The sequence below is a fragment of the Gorilla gorilla genome, chromosome 8 (genome assembly GCF_029281585.2).
Source record: "Gorilla gorilla gorilla isolate KB3781 chromosome 8, NHGRI_mGorGor1-v2.1_pri, whole genome shotgun sequence".
In the NCBI taxonomy this organism is placed as follows: domain Eukaryota; kingdom Metazoa; phylum Chordata; class Mammalia; order Primates; family Hominidae; genus Gorilla; species Gorilla gorilla.
The window spans coordinates 14,659,519-14,679,293 of NC_073232.2; the positions used below are offsets into that span (position 1 = coordinate 14,659,519).

General features: G+C 35.7%; 1 protein-coding gene across 17 annotated transcripts in view; it reads left to right on the top strand.

The window, feature by feature from the left end:
• TASOR2 (transcription activation suppressor family member 2) overlaps positions 1 to 19,775 on the top strand; it is a 79,827-nt gene that overhangs the window by 16,097 nt on the left and 43,955 nt on the right. For 7 of the 17 annotated variants that reach the window (XM_055353145.2, XM_055353143.2, XM_055353136.2 and 4 more), the window contains exons 2-8: positions 8,612 to 8,745; positions 11,477 to 11,622; positions 11,906 to 12,001; positions 13,216 to 13,288; positions 16,741 to 16,832; positions 19,348 to 19,485; positions 19,632 to 19,756. In XM_055353145.2, the coding sequence (XP_055209120.2) occupies positions 19,731 to 19,756 (26 nt within the window). In that variant the 5' untranslated portion in view covers positions 8,612 to 8,745; positions 11,477 to 11,622; positions 11,906 to 12,001; ... (2 more) ...; positions 19,348 to 19,485; positions 19,632 to 19,730. Of the gene's footprint in view, positions 1 to 8,611; positions 8,746 to 11,476; positions 11,623 to 11,905; positions 12,002 to 13,215; positions 13,289 to 16,740; positions 16,833 to 19,347; positions 19,486 to 19,631; positions 19,757 to 19,775 lie in introns of those variants that run through there. The other 10 variants (XM_063709852.1, XM_055353139.2, XM_055353137.2 and 7 more) reach the window with 7 other exon arrangements.

A 19,775-nucleotide genomic window follows, 5' to 3' on the forward strand; every position in this document is an offset into this window, starting at 1 on the left:
TAGTTTGCAAATATTTTCTCCCATTCTGTGGGTTGTCTCTTCATTGTTTCCTTTGCTGTGCAGCAGCTTTTTTTTAGCTTGATGTAATCCCATTTGTCTATTTTTGCTTTGGTTGCCTGTGCCTTTGAGGCCTTAAACAAAAAAAGTTTGGCCAGACTAGTATTCTGGAGTGTTTTCCCAGTGTTTTCTTCTGGTAGTTTCATAGTTTTGGGTCTTAGATGCTTAGATGTAAGTCTTAAATCCATTTTGATTTGAATTTTGTATATGGTAAGATTGTTTTGTTCTTCTGCATGTAGTTATCCAGTTTTCCCACCACCGTTTATCAAAGAGACTGTCCTTTTCCCATTGTATGTTTTAGCTCCTTTGTCGATGATGAGTTGGCTCTATATGGATTTACACCTGGGTTCCCTGTTCTGTTCCATTGGTCTGTGTTTTGTTTTTATGCCAGTGCTGTAGCTTTGTAGTAAATTTTGAAGTCAGGTAGTGTGATGCCTCCAGCTTTGTTGTTTTTGCTCAGTATTGGTTTGGCTATTCAGGATATTTTGTGGTTCCATATACATTTTAGGATTTGTTTTCTATTTCTGTGAAGAAGAATGTCATTGGAATTTTGATAGGGATTGATTGCATTGAATCTGTAAATTGGCTTTGGGTAGTATTCAACAATATGAATTCTTCCAGTCCCTGAGCATAGAGTATCTTTCTATTTTTTAACGTCCACTTCAATTTCTTTCATCATTGTTTTATAGTTTTTCTTGTATAGATCTTTCACTTCTTTGGCTAAATTGATTCCTAGGTATGTTATATTCTTTGTAGCTATTGTAAATGGGATTGCTTTCTTGATTTCTTTTTCAGATTGCTTGCTGTTGGTGTATACCAGCGCTACCGATTTTTGTATGTTGATTTTGTATCCTGCAACTTTACTGAATTTGTTTATCAGTTCTAACAATTTTTTTGGTGGAGTCCAGGTTTTTCTAAGTATAAGATCACGTTATCTGTGAACAGGCTTATTTGACTTCTTCTTTTCTGATTTGGATGCCCTCTATTTCTTTCTCTTGCCTAATTGCTCTGCCCAGTACTTCCAGTACTATATTGAATAAAAGTGGTGAAAGTAGGCATCCTTGTCTTGTTCCATATCTTAGAGGAAGGGCTTTCAATTGTTCCTTGTTCAGGATGATGTTTGCTATTGGTTTGTCATATATGGCCTTTATTACTTGAGATACGTTCCTTCCATACCCAGTTTGATGAGGGTTTTTTTAAATCATAAACAGATGTTAAATCTTATTAAATGCATTTTCAGCATCTGTTGAAGTAATCATGGTTTTTGTTCTTAGTTCTGTTAATATATCACATTTATTGATTTGCACATGTTGGACCATCCTTGCATCCCTGGGATGAATCCCACTTGATCATGGCAAATATCTTGTTACTGTGTTTTTAAATTTGATTTACTAGTATATTGAGAATTTTTGCATCTATGTTTATCTGTGATATTGGCCTGTAGTTTTCTCTTTTCATTGTCTCCTCTGGTGTTAGTATCAGAGTAATGTACTCTGATATAGAATGTACTCTGATGTAGAATGAGTTTGGAAATATTTCCTCCTCTTCAATTTTTTGAAGAGTTCAAATAGAAATTTATATTAGTTCCTCTTTAAATGTTTGGTAGAATCCAGCAGTGAAGCTATAAGGTCTTGGGCTTTTCTTTAATGGAAGAGTTTTTATTATAGCTTTGATCTCATTACTAAAATGGTCATTTTTTTTTTTTTTTTTGGTAAGTAAGGATAGATAAGACAGCCAAAAGAGATCCAAAACGAGCAAAACTGGAGCCCCAAAAAAGAAAACCAATTCCGTAGAATACATAATTTAAAGTATAATTTAAGATGTTTCTTTTTCCTTAAAGAAAGGACTTAAATCTATTGAAAAGACACAACATGCTCCAGGGAAAACTGGCGCAACATTGAGACATATTCTGGTAAAAAATTTGAACTGGCAAAAGATCATATAAAGAAAATCAGGTTGGTGCAGAATAACAGAAACATTCAATACCAGAAAATAGTAGAGGAACTACATGTCAGCTACTCAAAGAACATGTGAGCCAAATATTTTTTTGTGCTGCCAAGGTGTCCTTTGGGCATAAAGACTATGTACTGGCTGGTAGTTTTAAACATTCAGGGTTTTACATCTTTTTATATGAGCCTTTCTTGAGGAAACATCTAGAAGACAGATACCAGCTAATCAGTAAACGAAAAAGGAAACTTCAGCAAAGGAATGAACTGCTAAATTCTCAATAATTAACTAGAAGATAATATTAGGGATCATTGTCTTCCTGATTTTAAAGGGAGTACTTTAATGTCTCACCATTATATATATAGGCTGCTTTCTAGATATCTGTTTATCAGGTAATCTATTTACTATGAATTCTCTTTTTAATCACAAGTGGCTGTTGAATTTTATATCTAATAAGGCATAGGTTTTTTTAAATCTCTCAGTATGATTAATTTTATGAATAAATTGTCTAATGTTACACCTTCCTTCCTTGAATTCCTGGCATAAGCTTTACCTCAGTCATGTTGTTTTATATAATTTTTTATATATTGCTAGTTTAGGTTTTTCTGATTTTTTTTTTTTTTTTTTTTTTTTTTTTTTTGAGACAGAGTCTCACTCTGTCGCCCAGGCTGAAGTGCAGTGGCACAATCTCAGCTCACTGCAAGCTCCGCCTCCCGGGTTCATGCCATTCTCCTGCCTCAGCCTCCCGAGTATCTGGGACTACAGGCGCCCGCCACCACACCCGGCTAATTTTTTGTATTTTTAGTAGAGATGGGGTTTCACTGTGTTAGCCACGATGGTCTCGATCTCCTGACCTCGTGATCCGCCCGCCTCTGCCTCCCAAAGTGCGGGATTACAGGCGTGAGCCACCGCACCCGGCCTCTGATGTTTTTATTTAAGATTTTTTTGCATGTGTTGTCATTGGTGATATTACCTTAAAATGTTCTTTTATAGTTGTTCCTTTCTGGGTTTTCATTCAAGGTTGTGCTAGACTTATAATTTGAGAAAGTTTTCATTCTTGGCCAGGTGTGGTGGCTCACACCTGTAATCCCAGCACTTTGGGGGGCCCAGGTGGGTGGATCCACCTGAGGTCAGGAGTTTGAGACCAGCCTGGCCAAGATGGTGAAACCCCATCTCTACTAAAAATACAAAAATTACCTGGGCCTGGTAGTGGGCGCCTGTAATCCCAGTTACTCGGGAGGCTGAGGCAGGAGAATCACTTGAACCTGGGAGGCGAAAGTTGCCGTGAGCCGAGATCACACCACTGCACTCCAGCCTGAGTGACAGAGTGAGACTCCATCTCAAAAAAAAAAAAAGTTTTTATTCTTGAGAATAATGTTTATATGGGAAAACTTCTGGGCTTGAGACTTACATACCTATAACAACTAACTCTACCACTTATTTAATAGTTGTAGGTATATTCTGTTTTCTTAAGTAGGTTTTGATAAATTATTTCTAGAAAATTCCCCTATTTTCTCTATGATTTCAATTTTTTCTATAAAAATTGTTTCTATTACCCTTATAATTTATAGTACCTATAAATCACACTCCTTTTTATTTGTAATGTTGGTTTTCAGTGCCTTGTTTTGTCCTTGATTAATTTGACTAAAGATATATCAATATTTTTTGTCAAAAAGCTAATCTTTTTTCAGCTATTTTTTCTTCGGTTTAATTAATATCTGATCTTCTCTTTTTATTTCCTCCTCTTATTTGCTTTGGGTTTACTGTGTTGTTCCATTTTCTGAGTTCTTGAATTGACCGTAGCTTATTGATTCTTTAAATGTTTTTCTTTTGTAATGTATACATTTGAAATGAACAGTTTCTTATAGCTATTTTAGATAATATCTTAAGCTTAGATCATGTTACTCTTTAACTTATGAACCATTTATATGTAGGATTTTTAAAATTTAAATTTCCAAACATGAGGCTTTTGAGATTAACTTTTTATGGTTACATTGTCATTTTACTTGATTTTGGTCAGAGATCAGTTGTTTTTTAGTACTCTTGGAATTTCCTTTGTGGCCAAATTCATAACCATTAGGTTTTGTTTTGGGGCTTTCAGCTCAACTTCATTGAGGTCTAATTTTCATACAATAAAATGAACATAATTTAAGTATATAGTTCAGTGAATTTTGGTAAATGTATATACCATGTGATGACTACACCAATAAAAATATAGTGTGTGTCCATCACCCCAGAAAGTTCCCTTGTGCATACCCCACTTGTAGTCAATTTTCCTATTCCTGCCCCCTGCTGTAGGCAACTAATGAAATGCTTTTTATCACTATAGATTAATTTTGCTGCTTCTTGAACTGTATATGTATAGAATTTTACAGTATGTACTCTTGTGTCTGATGACTTTTGCCCAGTTTAATGTTTTGAGATGCATGCATATATCAGTTTTACTTTTTTTAATTGCTGATTATTATTATGTGTGAATATACAAGTTTATCCATTCACCTATTGATGAATGTTGGAGTTGCTTCCAGTTTTAGGCTACTGTGAAAAAGCTGCTCTGAACATTCATGTGCAAGTGTTTTTGTGGATATGTTTTATTCTCTTGGGTAAATATCTAGGAATAGAATTTTGGGTCATATGGTAAGTATGTGTTTATAAGAAACTGATGTTATTTTTTAAATTGGCTATATAATTTTTCAGTTGGCTTTATATTTCTACTAGGAGTGTTCCAGAGGCTCCTCATCCTTGCCAATGCTTGGTATTTTCAGTCTTTTTAGCCATTCTACTGGAGCAGTACTATTTTATTGTGGTTTTAATTAGCACTTCCCTGATAACTAATAATATTGATCCATTTCCCATGTTTCTTTTTATTATATGCTTTATTTTGTGAAATGTGTCTATGAGTTTTTTATATATTCTAGGTACAGGTGCTTTGCAAATATTTCCCATTTCTTAATAATGATACCTTGGAAGATCAGTTGGTTTTAATTTTTAGGAAGTCTGATGTATACATTTTTCTAGGTCACTAATTTTGTGCCCTATGAAAACTTTATGTACCCCATAGTCAAGTACATTTTTTCCTATGATTTTTTAAGTTTTATAATTTTAGCCAAATAGTTATAGTTTTTATGTTTAGGTCTGTGATTCATTTTGAGTTAAATTTTGTGGTTTAAAGTAGAGGTTTGAGGTTCATGTTTTTTTCCTCCATTTTAGTTGTTCTGTAGCAGCATTTATTGCAAAGATATTCTTTCTCAGTGGAATTATACTGGCAATATTGAAAATCTGTTATCTGGACTCTATTCTGTTCCATTGATCTATATGCATTTTCTTTGTATCATTACCACCTTGTCTTGACTACTTTAGCTTTGTAGTAATTCTCAAAATCAGGTAGTGGGTCCTTCAGCTTTGTTCTTTTTCAAAATTGTTTTGGCTTATATCTTTCTTATATAAATTTTACAATCAGATCATCAGTTTCTGCAAACTGAGATTGTGTTGAATCTGTAGATCAATTTTGTGTCTTAACATCTCCCAGCAAAGTTAGAAAGCCAGGCAGTAATATCAGAGGGCACAAGCCCAGATTGAAGCTGGAAGACATAGTGCTCCAGAAAGGTCCTTCCAAAAAAAAGAAAAGAAGCTGCTCAAAACAGACAAAATCTTTGATCTATCTTTATCCAGAGGATATTGTTAGTTCTCTAGAATTTCAAGCTGAAATAATGATTGGTAACTGAAAATTAAGCTATTTTAAATTCAGAAAAGCAAAACACGGTGTAAGAAAAGAACTTGACTACACAGTATGGCTCAGCAATGATTAATACATACAGTTAAGTAGTGAAACCTAGGCCTAGCACGGTGGCTCATGCCTGTAATTCCAGCACTTTGGGAGGCCGAGGTATGCAGATCACTTGAGGCCAGGAGTTTGAGACCAACCTGGCTAACATGGTGAAATCCCATCTCTACTAAAAATACAAAGATTAGCCAGGCATGTTGCTGGGCACTTGTAATCCCAGCTACACGGGAGGCCGAGGCAAGAGAGTTGCTTGAACCCGGGAGGTGGACGTTGCAGTGAACCAGAATCAAGCCACTTACACTCCAGCCTGGGCCATGGAGCAAGACTCTCTCTCAAAAAAAAAAAAAGTAAGCACCCAACAAATGTTAGCCATTGTTATCATTAATAACAATAGCTTCCTTGCTAACAAATGCTAGGATAACGTCTCTATCCATGGCAGCAAAGAAAAAAGGAATTTGCTAAGTTACCTGATGCCAGTGCACCATGCCTCATGCACAGCAAGCCTTCAGTAAAGTTCCTTGTAGAGTCACAACTGAAAGGAGCTTTAGAAAGGCAATTATAACTAAAGGAGGCCTTAGAGAGTATAAATTTAACAAAATCCATCGGTTAGTGTGTCTTCAGCTTCCAATAAAAGTTTAAACAATAAGGAACATTTATTATTTCATGTATAAAGCCCAAAGATGAGGCAGCCCCCAGGTTAGTTTATCAGTTCAGGGATCTAGTTTCTTTCTGTTCTGTTCCGTTCTATGTTGGCTGCCATCTTGGTTGCAAGGAGATCCAGGCAACACATCTTCAGACAAGATCCTAGGCTAGAAGATGGAGTCCTTTTCTAAGAAAGGTTTCCCAGAACTCTCTCTGTAGACTTCCGTTTATATCTCACTGGCCAGAACTGAGTCACATGTTTATTCCTAAAACAAACACTATTCAAAGGGAGTGGAATTATCATAATGATCTTAGAGTAATTAAGATTCTCATTCTCTTTCTCTCTCTCTCTCTTTCTGTCTCCCCCCCAACCCCACACACACACATACTCACTCTCCCTCACTCATTTTCACACACATGCGCACGCACACACACACACACACACACACTTCTTCTGAACCATGGGATAACCCGATACCTGAACAAAATTGTGGTTTTATGGAAGGGAAGTAAAAGGGACGTGATTGTTGGGAAGTCAATCCACTGTGTCTTTAACCACTGTCTCAAAACACATTAGTGGTAGCACCTAGTGAGTTCAATAGGTAGACCAGAACCCTGGTCTCCCTATTCCTAATTTTCCCCTACATAAACAACCTCCTTCATGAATTATTATCAACATAGCTACTTTTCCTAAAAAATTTTGAATGTATCCACACAATTCTACCTCCAGTTCTTTTTGGGGGGAAAATGTGCTGTAAAACTATACATGCTGTTTTTGTGAAGCATATTAAAATCCTTATTCCACAGACTCATGATAAAAACTGAAAACTTGACCACCTTTGTAATCTTTTTCTTTGTTCTTATTCTTCTCTCCCTTCTTCCCTTAATCAGTCATATTAAACTATTTGCAGTTCCTTTAATGTATCATGTTTAAACCACTGTTCATTTGCTCATACTATTTCTGCTATCTAGAAAATGTACACTAGTTTCCTTTTTTGGCTTCCTCATTGGAATATCTTCCAGATTTCAAGTATCTGTGCCTCCATGAAATCTTTCTTGACATAGCTCCATCTCCATAAAATTGGTTATATCACTGTACATCCACTATATCATGTTTTAGATACTCCTACACATTTATAGTACTAATTTCTTTGCAGATTTTTCTTCCTTGTCTATTCTGAGCTAACTTGCTTGCTTTCTCTTTCTTTCCTTTCTTTCTCTTTCTTTTTTTTTCTTTCTTTCTCTCCTTTTTCTCTCTCTCTTTCTCTATCTCTTCCTTCCTCCATCCCTCCCTCCCTCCCTTCCTTCCTCCCTTCCTTCCTTCCTTCCTTTCCTTCCTTTCTTTCCTTTCCTCTCTTTCTCTCTTTCTGACATGGTCTGGCTCTGTTACCCAGGCTGGAGTGCAGGGGTGCAATCTCAGCTCACTGCAACTTCTTCCCCCCAGACTCAAGCCATCATCCCATCTCAGCCTCCAAAGTAGCTGGGACTACAGGTGCACTCCACCATGCCTGGCTAATTTTTGTGTTTTTTATAGAGGTGGGGTCTCACTTTGTTGCCCTGGCTGGTCTCAAGCTCCTGAGTTCAAACAATCTGCCTGCCTTAGCTTCCCGGCATGCTGGGATTACAGGCATGAGCCACCTCGCCCAGCCTAATCTGAACTCTTTTAATGTAGAGCCTGTTTTCTCTGTAATAGAGACTGTTTGCCATTTGTCTTGATAAATCCAAGATATAGCATGATATTGGATGCATAATAGTCACCACTACTAATAGTTTTGTTTAATGAATATATATACTACTAATTTGGGGGAGGAGAGAGATTTTTGTAAATTGTGTTCTGCTTGATTCCGTTATTTTCAACTAGTGGAATAAAGATGTGGTTCTGTGATCTCTTCATTTTGAAAGATTTTTTTTCAGTAAGGCAAAAGTGATTAAGCATAATATATTTCTGTGTACAAAATTTTCTTTAGAAGTTAAAGACTTTTGGAGGAAAAACATTTCAGATTATGTGTTATAGCTTATAGAACAAATTAAGTCTTTAGCTGAGAATACTTGTCAAAGGAGGTAAATAAATATTACATAATTATTCCTAATACAAATTACTCAGTGAACATTTGTTTCTGTAGTAAATATGTTATGAATAGAATTGTTCACTTTATGATTTTTTTTCTTTCTTCATTTTAGCATTTATGACATTAACAGAGAACAGGACTATGTCAAGAATTCTGACGGTATACTTGGTGAAAATGAATTAAGACCACCCTCCCAGCTACATTCTCTCTTAGAGAAGATCGAGACAGGGTCCCTATCAGAAAAGAGTGGGTATTAAACTAAGTGCTATAAGTCATAACTAATGAATCCAGAATAGAATGATTAAAATGTTTTTAGTTGTAATTTAGATCATGTAAAACAAAAAGACTTTAAAAAATTATGATTTCCAGTACCTATATTTTTTAAAATAATCATTAGTCCAAAAGTAATAGGTGATTAACTTTTCAAATTGCAACATAAAACACGTATGTTCCTCTGTTGTGATTGAATTTAACCTTTCTCACATGCTGTTTATTCGTCACTTAAGCCCTAAGGGATATACTTAACGCTTTATAGGCAAGCACTTTTCAAGTTACCGTCTTAGATTTTTAGGTTTCTTTGTGGTATAGCCCCCTCTTCATTTTCATAGTCTGGTAATCTTGAATGTTTAAATAAAGCTTGAGCATTGCTCAGCAATTATGAGACCATTCATTCATAAAGTGTTTGTATTGTTTGGTGCACTGATTGGACTCTCAAATGAAAGTGTATTTTGTAAAGAAGGGAGAGCGTCAAATAAATTTCTAGATGAAATTTTCATCTGTCTCCTCATTTACTGAACAGGAAACTTGTGCTTTCTTGAGAGTGTAATTGATGTCATTATGAACCCATGAAAGATTTAAGATTAGCTATGATTTTCCAACAACTTTGTTTTTAACATACCTCTGCTAACCATAAAATCACTGCTTTTATGCATACACTGCTATATATTGAAGAATACTGGCCTAAAGTGGAAGCATTTTTAACCATAAATAAATAGTTCTGGAAATAAAAATATATAAGCAAAAAATAATTTGGTACTTGTTCCTCCTCCTTCGTTTTAAATCATTGGCTTTATTTATAGCTATATAGGGAACAGTATTCCCCACACTGGTGTTAATGAAGTGTTCTCTGACCATGTATTTGGGAAACCCTGTATTAGTGTTTTTAATTGCACCATCTCTCCAGTTTTCAGTTCGTTATTGTGCATTATGATGCTCAAAAATGAGGACGTATGTAACTTAAATCTGTGCCTACCTATTAATGACTTACAGAATTTAGAGAAGTTGATAATCACAGTCTTCATTTCCAGAGTTACTTTTTAAAACATTTCTTTCAGTGTAAACAATGTGTTTCTCAAATATTAGTCTATAGGTAATTCAATTTTGAAACTTTCTTGCTTTTTTATAAATATCAAATATAAAGTTTCCAAAATTATTGTTTCTAAAGAAATCTTGATTTGTGTTTAGGCTAGCAGTACAGATTATTTGTAAAATGAATTTGAAAATGCTCAGGTTTGCCAGTTTGTTTTGAGTAATGCAGCTAGTAAAGCTTTAATTTTAACTCTTATAACTGGTGTTTTGCTATTTGCATCTATTCAGAATATCCCTATTTTTTAAAGCACTGGTATATTGAAGGAGAAAGTGAAACTGAGCAAAAGTAAAAGTAAAACTTAGAATGAATATATAAATCATGTATATCAACTTCAGAATATTCGTAAACATTTCATTCTTTTCTATTTACAGTCTTTCATTTTGATACTTGGAAGTTTATTAAAAGATTTTTTAAATGCCTTGATAATTAAAGTATTAGGACAATTTAGTCTAAATTTAGCTTACTAAAATGTTTGCTTTCATTTCTGAGATAGTCTAGTTTTTGTATATTGGTTACTTTCAAGTTAGTTTTAATTGAGATTCTTTTTTCTCTTTAATTTTTGAACTTTAATACATTTGGCAGTTTTGGTAAAAGTAGGAAGCCATATTACTGTACTTCATAACATTTATACTATATGACCAGTACTTCCAGTGCTATATAAATCATTCTCTTCTCCTTACTGTTTATAAATACTAGGTTTGTAAAACCCCCCAACCTTAATAAAGAGAATAGAAAGAGTACAAATAGGAGAGTGAACTGTTAAAATGGTTAGATGCAAGAGTGTCCGTAGGTCATTAGGCTCAGTTCTTGCTAAAGTAGAGACTTGTAAAATCAAAAGGCACAAAGAGTCAGTCAACATAATTACTGGATCCAGTCGGTAATTCTCAATTAGGAAACGTGCCTCTCATGGGAAGGGCGTATCACAGTCTCTCAAAGCTATCTCACATGGGTATGGTTTGAAAAAAGCACCTTCAAAAAATTGTAAGTACAGCTCTGTTGTATAAAATGAAAGAAAGTGATTTTATAATACAACTCACAGGAAGTAAAACTCAATAGACTCTTCTTGACGGGTGAGGAAATCCCAGAGATACAATGATTTCTATTGTGTCTGGTGAGTGGGCAATAGTAGGTCCCTTAAAAGGAACCTAGCTGACTTAGGGATTTAATGAAAATATGTAAAGAGTAAGTTTATCAAGTGTGGAGTATATATTTAAAAAAAAAAAGAATAGAAACAAAGGATGAAAAAAACTAAAGAATGAGAAATTGCTCTAAAAGTCTAAGCAGCTCCTGACCACCACCTTGACACTACAGTTGTATCCACTTTTGACCAACTACAGTTATAGTACACAGCTTTCAACCAAAAGGCATACCAGGTCTGGCAGGACATATTTTAGCTCCTGTACTAAAAGTAATTCAGCTTCAGTTGTAATTTATTTAGGTTATTTTCTTTACATCAGAGGTCTTTTAAATTTTGTTAAGACAGTACAAATATTTCTTAGTTATATAGGAAAGGAATAGGTGATGTTTTGAGTGATATTCAGTGTGTCTCCCTTAACCCCATCCTTTGGTTTCTTAAATAGCTGCGTCATTTTTGTTTGTGTTTTACAGTTTTTGAGACAGTGTCCTTGAGTTCAGACTCTGTCTTCCAGAGGGCAGTTTCACTCCTCCATACTTCTTACTTGGACTCTTCATCTGAGCATGGTTTTCAGTACAGTCAAGTGACTTTGGTGAAAAATGACATTTTCTTAAATGAGGTGAGGTGCTTGGTACACACTATGATGGTTTTGTTTTAGTTTTAAAAGAGGTAAACCCATCATTTTTGGTATATAAGCCTAGCACTTTTTAGCTATAATTTTTCAGACGCAGCAGATCCTTGGAAATAGTCACTTGGAAGGTAATTATTCTAGGGAATAGAAAAATAATGCATTTATATTTAGTCTTAATGGCAGGAAGAATTTAAATGATGGATTTTTAAAAATTTGCAAGACAAAATAGTATGTTTATAGCGTTTGGTTATTCTGTTCTCTCTTTATACAGTACAAAACTTTTTACCAACAAAAAAAAGCAAGTAGTTATACTCAGGAAGAACTTCAAGACACTTACGGGTTTCTTCTGTTTGATACTGAAAAGCAGGTAAGGGAATTAGGTTGTAGAAAATTAATGGTATCATTTGTCTTAAGTATTGTGGTAGTTCAGTTCTGTAAGGGTTGTAAGATTACCAATTCATCAGTATATTTTGTTACTTAGTTTGGTGGCATGTAAATGACAGCAACAAAAGCCAGTCATGAAGGAGATTTGATTTGATTTCTACAACTTTTCATGGTTTCTCTTTAGTTTTATCTTAAATACATTTGTAAGCTTAGGGTGCAATTTGGATTAAAACAGTTTTCTTTAGTGTCAATAATGGCCTTTACTAGAGTGAATGGATATTTTTCCATTCTGGATTATCGTTTAATAGAAACTTTGTTTCCTGTGGAAGTTTTTCTGGTTTAAATTATTTGATTTGGGAGATAAATCATGTAACTTAATAAACTTTGGCATCCTGGTTAACTGAAATTGCTTCATTCAATATTTGAAGACTGAAATCTGTATTGTTGCCTGTACCTAAATTATGGGAGAAGGAAAGGACTGTGTACAGGGTAGGTCTCCAAAGATATGTATGGCTTCCGAGATACATTTTAAACAATACCAGAGATCTAAAATAATTCAAAGTTAGTGCTTCGATTAGGTTAATGGTTTATAGAGAAGGGGGGCAGATTTGTTTAGCGGATAATTAGCACTAACATATAATAAGGACTATATAGTAATACCAGAAGAGTTTATCCCTTTTTAACTTAATCGTCTGAATTCAAGTAACATGCTCTGGGTTCTTACTAAAAATGATATTTGGCAACAAGACGTTTTGAAATTTCATGCTTCTAAAGCTGTAGTTGGAAAATAAATCTTCTAGTGGACTTATCTGTGACCCTGCTTAGTTTGGTTTTCCTGACATTTTTGTTGATTGAAATGGTAAAATTCTCTGAAAAGTTTGGGCCATTAATCAAAATACAGATTGCTTTGCATAAGTTTTCTTTGTGCCCCGAATACCTACAGTGAGCAGACTATTTATTTTAAAGCTTATGGATTAGGCCAGATGCAGTTGTGCCTCATGCCTGTAATCTCAGCATTTTGGGAGGCTGAGGTGGGAGGATTGCTTGAGCCCAGGAATTTGAGATCAGCCTGGGCAATATAGTGAGACCCTGTCTCTATTGTATAATAAAAAATAAAATTAAAAGAAAAAAACCTTACAGATTATAGCATTATTTCATTGCTTCAAAGACTGAAGCAAAGTAATCTTTTGTTTAAAGGCAAAATTGGTATGTCAGCGTGGACTCCGTGTTGGCAGCAGTGCTGTTACCACTCTGGGTGATCCAGCCAAAGGTAAGTCTGTAAAGCAAAAAGAATCTTAAAAAAAAATCTTCTTTTACAAGATGAAGTGAGGTTTCATTAGTTTTATAAGATATGTATATTAAAAGCCAGTTTCATTAAATGTCAAACAGTTCATAATGTTTAGATTTCTAACTTTAAACATATGAATGAGATTTGAGTCTAAAACTTAACAGTATTTTTCAGTGTCAAGAGATTGGTATTGTCTTGAGAATCTCTTCTAAATTGTCACAATGGCAATAAGAATAGAAAATAGAGCTGACCGAACTTGGCAACTATGGAATGTGAGGGGTAAGAGAGGAAATAATCAAATATAAGCTTTTAAACTTACACTACAGTGATAATTATTAATAGAAAAGAGGTACATAAGAAGAGAAGCAGATTGGTAGAGAAGCTGATGAGTTAAAAATAAAAATGTTATCTAATTGTCAAGAACATGCATTAGCACTAACTTTTTTGAAGGTTCAGTTTCTTCATGTGTAAAACAGATTAAACTACTTTATAGAGTTGTTGAGAGGATTCAGTGAGACTGGAAAGTGTTTAGCCCAGGAGTTTGCACCTAGTAAGTTCTCAATAAATGGACAGTACTACTTTTATGAGTTGAATTTGAGAAAAAGTGAGATTTTCATAAGTGTTTCTGAAAGATAGCCTATAGGTCATAAAAATAGTTGGGAAAGGGATCAGAACTAGATTTGGGGCTGGGGTTGTGGGAGTGGAGTGTGAATTGAAGCTAAGACATTGTTAGTGGGATGGCATGGAAAGAGAAGATGGCAAAAACAGAACTTTTGGGTCATTAATGGGACCAGGGTGTGGGGAGGTACAGCGAGGATAGAACAAGGAATTGTCAAGAGCAGTCTGTTACCTGGCGACTTAGGAAATAGAGTTTCATGGAAAGCAGAAAGATCTCACGAAGAGGGGTATTGAGCAGTGCCAGGTGCTATGTAGAATGTGGAGATCAGAACTGAGAAAGATTATCGGGCTTCATGGCTAGATTCCTACTGACCTTTTTTTTAAAAAAAAAAAAACTGCTTTATTGAGATATAATTCACAATTATAGAATTCACCCATTGTTTAGTGTAGTCCCATAGTTAGGTAACCATCGTAACAGTCAATTTTAGACCATTTTTATCACCCAAAAAAGAAATCCCATGGCCATTAGCAGTGACTCCCCATTCTCTACCATCTCCGCTCTAGGCAACCACCAGTCTATTTTCTGCCTTTATAGATTTGCCTATTCTGGACATTTCATATAAGTGGAATCATATCATATATGGTATTTTTTGAGTAACTTCTTTTAGCATGTTTTTAAGGCATATTGTAGCATGAACCAGTAGTACTTCATTCCTTTTTATGATTGAATAATACGGTCCTGCAGCACTTAACAATGGAGATACATTCCAGGAATTGCATTGGTAGGCAGTTTTTTTTTTTTTTTTTTTTTGGTGGGGGGGTACGGAGTTTCGCTCTGTCACCAGGCTGGAGTGCAACGGCGCAATCTCAGCTCTCTGCAACCTTCGACTCCCTGGTTCAAGTGATTCTCCTGCCTCAGCCTTCTGAGTAGCTGAGATTACAGGCACACATCACCATGCATAACTAATTTTTGTATTTTTAGTAGCGACTGGGTTTCACCATGTTGGCCAGGATGGTCTCGATCTCCTGACCTCGTGGTCAGCCCTCCTTGGCCTCCCAAAGTGCTGGGATTACAGGTGTGAGCTACCCTGCCTGGCCGCAATTTTTTACTCATGTGAACATCACAGAGCGTACTTAGAGACACCTAGAGGGCATAGCCTACTACACACCTAGGCTGTATGGTGTGGCCTATTGCCCCTAGGCTACAAACCTGTACAGCATGTTACTGTACGGAATACTTCAGGCAGTTATAAAATAGTGGTGTGTGTTTGTGTATCAAAACAGAAAAAGTACAGTAAAAATATGGTATTACAAACTTATGGGATCACTGTCCAAACTTTATGCAGTCTGTTGACCAAAATGTTATATTATACAATGGTGTATTCTGTTATGTGGCCATACCATATTTTCTTTATCCATTCATCAATTCATGGACATACGGGTTATTTCTACTTTTGGGCTATTATGAATAATGGTCCTATGAACATACATGTACAAGTTTTTGGGTGGACATAATTGTATATATCTTCGATATATAATGAGTGGAACCACTGGGTCGTATGATAACTATAAAACAAAAAAATTTAAAGTTTACATTCAACTCATCTTCTAAGGGACATTAAAAGTGATAAATTCATAACACTGATAACACTGCATACAGCTTTTTTTCTTCTCTCCTATTTTTTCACCCCACCCTCATTTCATTATGAAAAATTCAAACATAGAAAAAGTAAAGAGCATACCATAATATACCTACCACCAAAGTTTAGCAGATAATATTATACATTATTGGCTGGGTACGGTGGCTCATGCCTGTAATCGTAGCTCTTTTGGAGGCCACGGCAGGTGTATCCCTTGAGGCCAGGAGTTCCAGACCAGCCTGACCAACATGGCCAAACCCCGTCTCTACTAAAAATACAAAAATTAGCCAGGCATGGTGGCATGCACCTGTAATCCCAGCTACTCAGGTGGCCAAGACTCGAGAGTTGCTTGAACTTGGGAGGCAGAGGTTGCAGTGAGCCAAGATCAACAGAGCGAGACTCTGTCTCTAAATATAAATGTATATAAATATCTATATATATATATATATAAATATAAACATACACATTGCATTATTTGCTTCATTTGTTTAATTTTTTTTCTGGAGAGTCTGAAAGTAAATTACAAATAACCACTGCAGCTTACATCTCAAAAAAAAAAAAAAGACGTTTTCCTACGTTGCTACAATCTTATGATTTCATTGCTGATGTTTGAGAGGCTGGCTTCAGTAGAGTGGTGGAAGTAGAAACTGGATTTTTCCTGACAAATACACATTCTTCAAAAACACATACACTGGGGTTGATAATAAAATTAACACTACTACTTGTATGTCTTTTGTAATTTTTGGCTTGACTAGAACTGGATAATTTTGTGTATAATAATACTTTCAATTAATAATAGTTTTTAAAGCTTATTGATCTTTTATATCTTCATGAGCACCCTGTGGTCTTTGTATCTGTGACCCAGGCACACCCTCCCTACCTGAGTGACTTATTCTTACCTGGAACCCAAGCTTCTGACCACAGAATTAGCGCTCTCTTCCACTGTATCAGTTTTCTCACCCATTGTCTCTTATGTTTCGAAAGAGGTGCCTCAGTTGAGGAATAGCCCTGAAGCCTGTCCTTTCTTCCTCGTTTTTCATTGCTGCTGCCTTGTTGGAATCCTCCTCTCCTGTCTCAACTATCACAGTAGCTTTCTTTCTAATTGGTCTTCTTGCTTCTACTTTCTTCTGTCTGATGGGCAATCTGCTGCTTAATCTATGTTTTATACTTTTACAGGTGTATACATTTCCAGATACTCCGACTATCTTCATTCAAGACCATGGTATCATGGGAAATCTGGTTATGTTGTAATTTTTAATATAATTAAGGTAAAGCTTAAATGTGCTGTTATGTGATTTCCTTTTAAAGTTTAAGGTTATCTACCTTTGATATTCTCTGTAGATCTTAGTTGAACATAGTTCTCACCAAAGTTAGCTATCCAAATTCAGGAAAAGCAAAACTATTTTTCCTTTTCTTTAAAAAGAAAACTTTGATTCATTTACTAGATTGTAAACTTTTTTTTTAACTTCAAAAATAATAAAAGGGTATGCAGGGAAAAATCTTCCTCTCACCTGTCACAGCTACTTTTTAAATATGAAATAACAGAAAACAAGTAGCTGCTTATAAGGTGATGTGATTACACTTATAAAAGATGAATTTAGAAAACAACATTCATTGTCTAATTTAAATGGTCAATAGAATCTTTATTTTCTTTCTCCATAAGACATCCAGCTTCACAGCTTCATGTGCTACCTAGAACTGATGATGCCACAAATCATTAAATGTCCTAAATGGTACTGTTAAGTGAATCATGCAATTAGAATTTTCACCCAAACAGAAGGGAAACTGATTTTAGATGTGATTGGGCTTCTTGAGGACATTTCTGTGGTCTCGTTTTATTGTTTTTGTTTTAGCTTTGTTACTATCTTAAATTCTTTGGTTATCAGCCTAGCACTAAATGACCTTTAATTTAAAAAAAAAAAAAAAAACAAGAGCGTGTGAATTCTTAATATTGTAAAGTTTGTTCTCAAAAAAGCGGAGGGAGAGGCCAGGCTCTGTGGCTCATGCCTGTAATCCTAGCACTTTGGGAGGCCAAGGCGGGTGGATCACCTGAGGTCAGGAGTTTGAGACCAGCCTAGCCAACATGGCGAAACCCTGTCTCCACTTTTTATACTAAAAGTATAAAAAAAATTAGCCTGACGTGGTGGCGGGTGCCTGTAATCCCAGCTACTTGGGAGGCTGAGGCAGGAGAATCACTTGAACCCGGAAGGCGGAGGTTGCAGTGAGCCAAGATCACGCCACTGCACTCCAGCCTGGGTAACAAGAACAAAAAACTCCGTCTCAAAAAAAAAAAAAAAAAAAAAAGTGGTGGGGGAGTAACATTGCTTTGAGGTACAATCACTAGTTTTCCTCCCTTAATCTTTCTTTTCTTGCTCTGCGATGAGTGCTGCAGAAAGTATGCCTACTAATGCAGATAATAAGCATTTCGTTTTTTACTTAGATTATGCCTCAGCCTTGGTTTCTTGCCACTAGCTGGATATTGCTGTTTTGGCCTCTGTGCTCTCAATCTTCATTTTATTTCACAAAATCGAGCCGCACCCAGAACCATAAAATGTTTGATGAGGAGATGGTAGAGATGATTGGTTACCGAAAAGTACTATTTACATTTTTTGGCTTGGTGGTTTGGCCTTTGGTGGGTCTGTAAATGAAGAGGCAGGACTTAAACAACAACAAAACATCTTCTTTTTTAAAAAGTAACTATATTCTTCTTATAAAAATTAAAATTGCCTATAGTCCCATATCCCATTTTGATATAAGTTAATAACATCTTGTGAACATTGTCTTATGTCATTGTATTATTCAAAACAGCTTTTAAAATCATTGCATATTTCATCATAATGGTAAACTTGGCTTACTTGCTTTTTATTTTTTTGTTTGTTTGTTTTTTGAGACAGTCTTGCTCTGTTGCCAGGCTGGAGTGTAGTGACACAATCTCAGCTCACTGCAACCTCCACCTCCCGGGTTCAAGCAATTTTCCTACCTCAGCCTCCCAAGTGGCTGGGACTACAGGTGCGCGCTACCACACCCAGCTAATTTTTTTGTATTTTTAGTAAAGGCAGGGTTTCACCATGTTGGCCAGGATGGTCTTGATCTCTTGACCTCATAATCTGCCCGCCTCGGCCTCCCAAAGTGCTGGGTTACAGTTGTGAGCCACTGTGCCCAGCTGCTTGCTTTTTTCTTTTTTTTTGGAGAGACATGTAACCCTTGATGGAGAGAACTCTGTAATGGAAAATACTGCTGACTGTTCAGCAACCAGGACCAGCTGCCTGCTAAGAACTTTGCTACATATTTGCTCCTTGTTAACTTGCTGGGCCCTGTCATAATAGAAGTATCTCAGTTTATAATTTACAACTGATCATAGTTCAGATTGGAAACTCATCTTTTGAAATTTTAGATTTTGTCCTCTTTTACATTATAGTCACCAAAGAGCCATTCAGTGACCGTAACATAAAAGATGGTGGGCTATAGTTTTTCTTTTAAGGAAATGGCTCTCTTAAATTTAGGGTGATTCGTATATTTCTTTGATATTGTGATAAAAACTATGGATATTTGTCTCAGACGCCCAAATGTCCAAAATTTTTGAGTCCATTTTTAAGGGTTCATGGATAATCAAAACTATTTTTGGTCTTAAGATAATTGTTTTTCTAGGAAGTATAGTTCTTAATACAGTTACTGTTAGGGGACACATATCTGCATCCTTGTTAGACTACTTCTAAATGAATCCTAGAGTAAAGGTTATTGCTATTCGAAGGCATCTGATTAGTTTTAATATTTTCATTCTAGGGAAAAGTCAAGTTTGTGTCTGAGAATTATACAACTAACTATACTAAGCCATCTTCTGGCTATGATTGCCACGTGTCTGAAAATACTAACAAGGTTTCTAACAAGACGAGTCATTTTCGTGCCTTTGAACTGAGTCAGGTATAGTTACCTGTGAATGAGTAACACCCAAGATATATTTCTGAGTCTAATGTGTTAAATTTCAGGGTTCGGTGGGGTTGAGAAAAACTTGGTACATATGCAGTTCCATAGTGCTACCCTGATAATACTTATTTTTCTTCTTTCAGTATTACTTTTACGAACTTTCAGGCAACACCGTTATTGAACGACCCAGACAGATCTGTCCTTATGTAATTGTAGCTTTTCGATACAGGGAACCTAAAACTATGGCACCACCAGCTCATAAAAGCATGTAAGTAATTATGTGCATG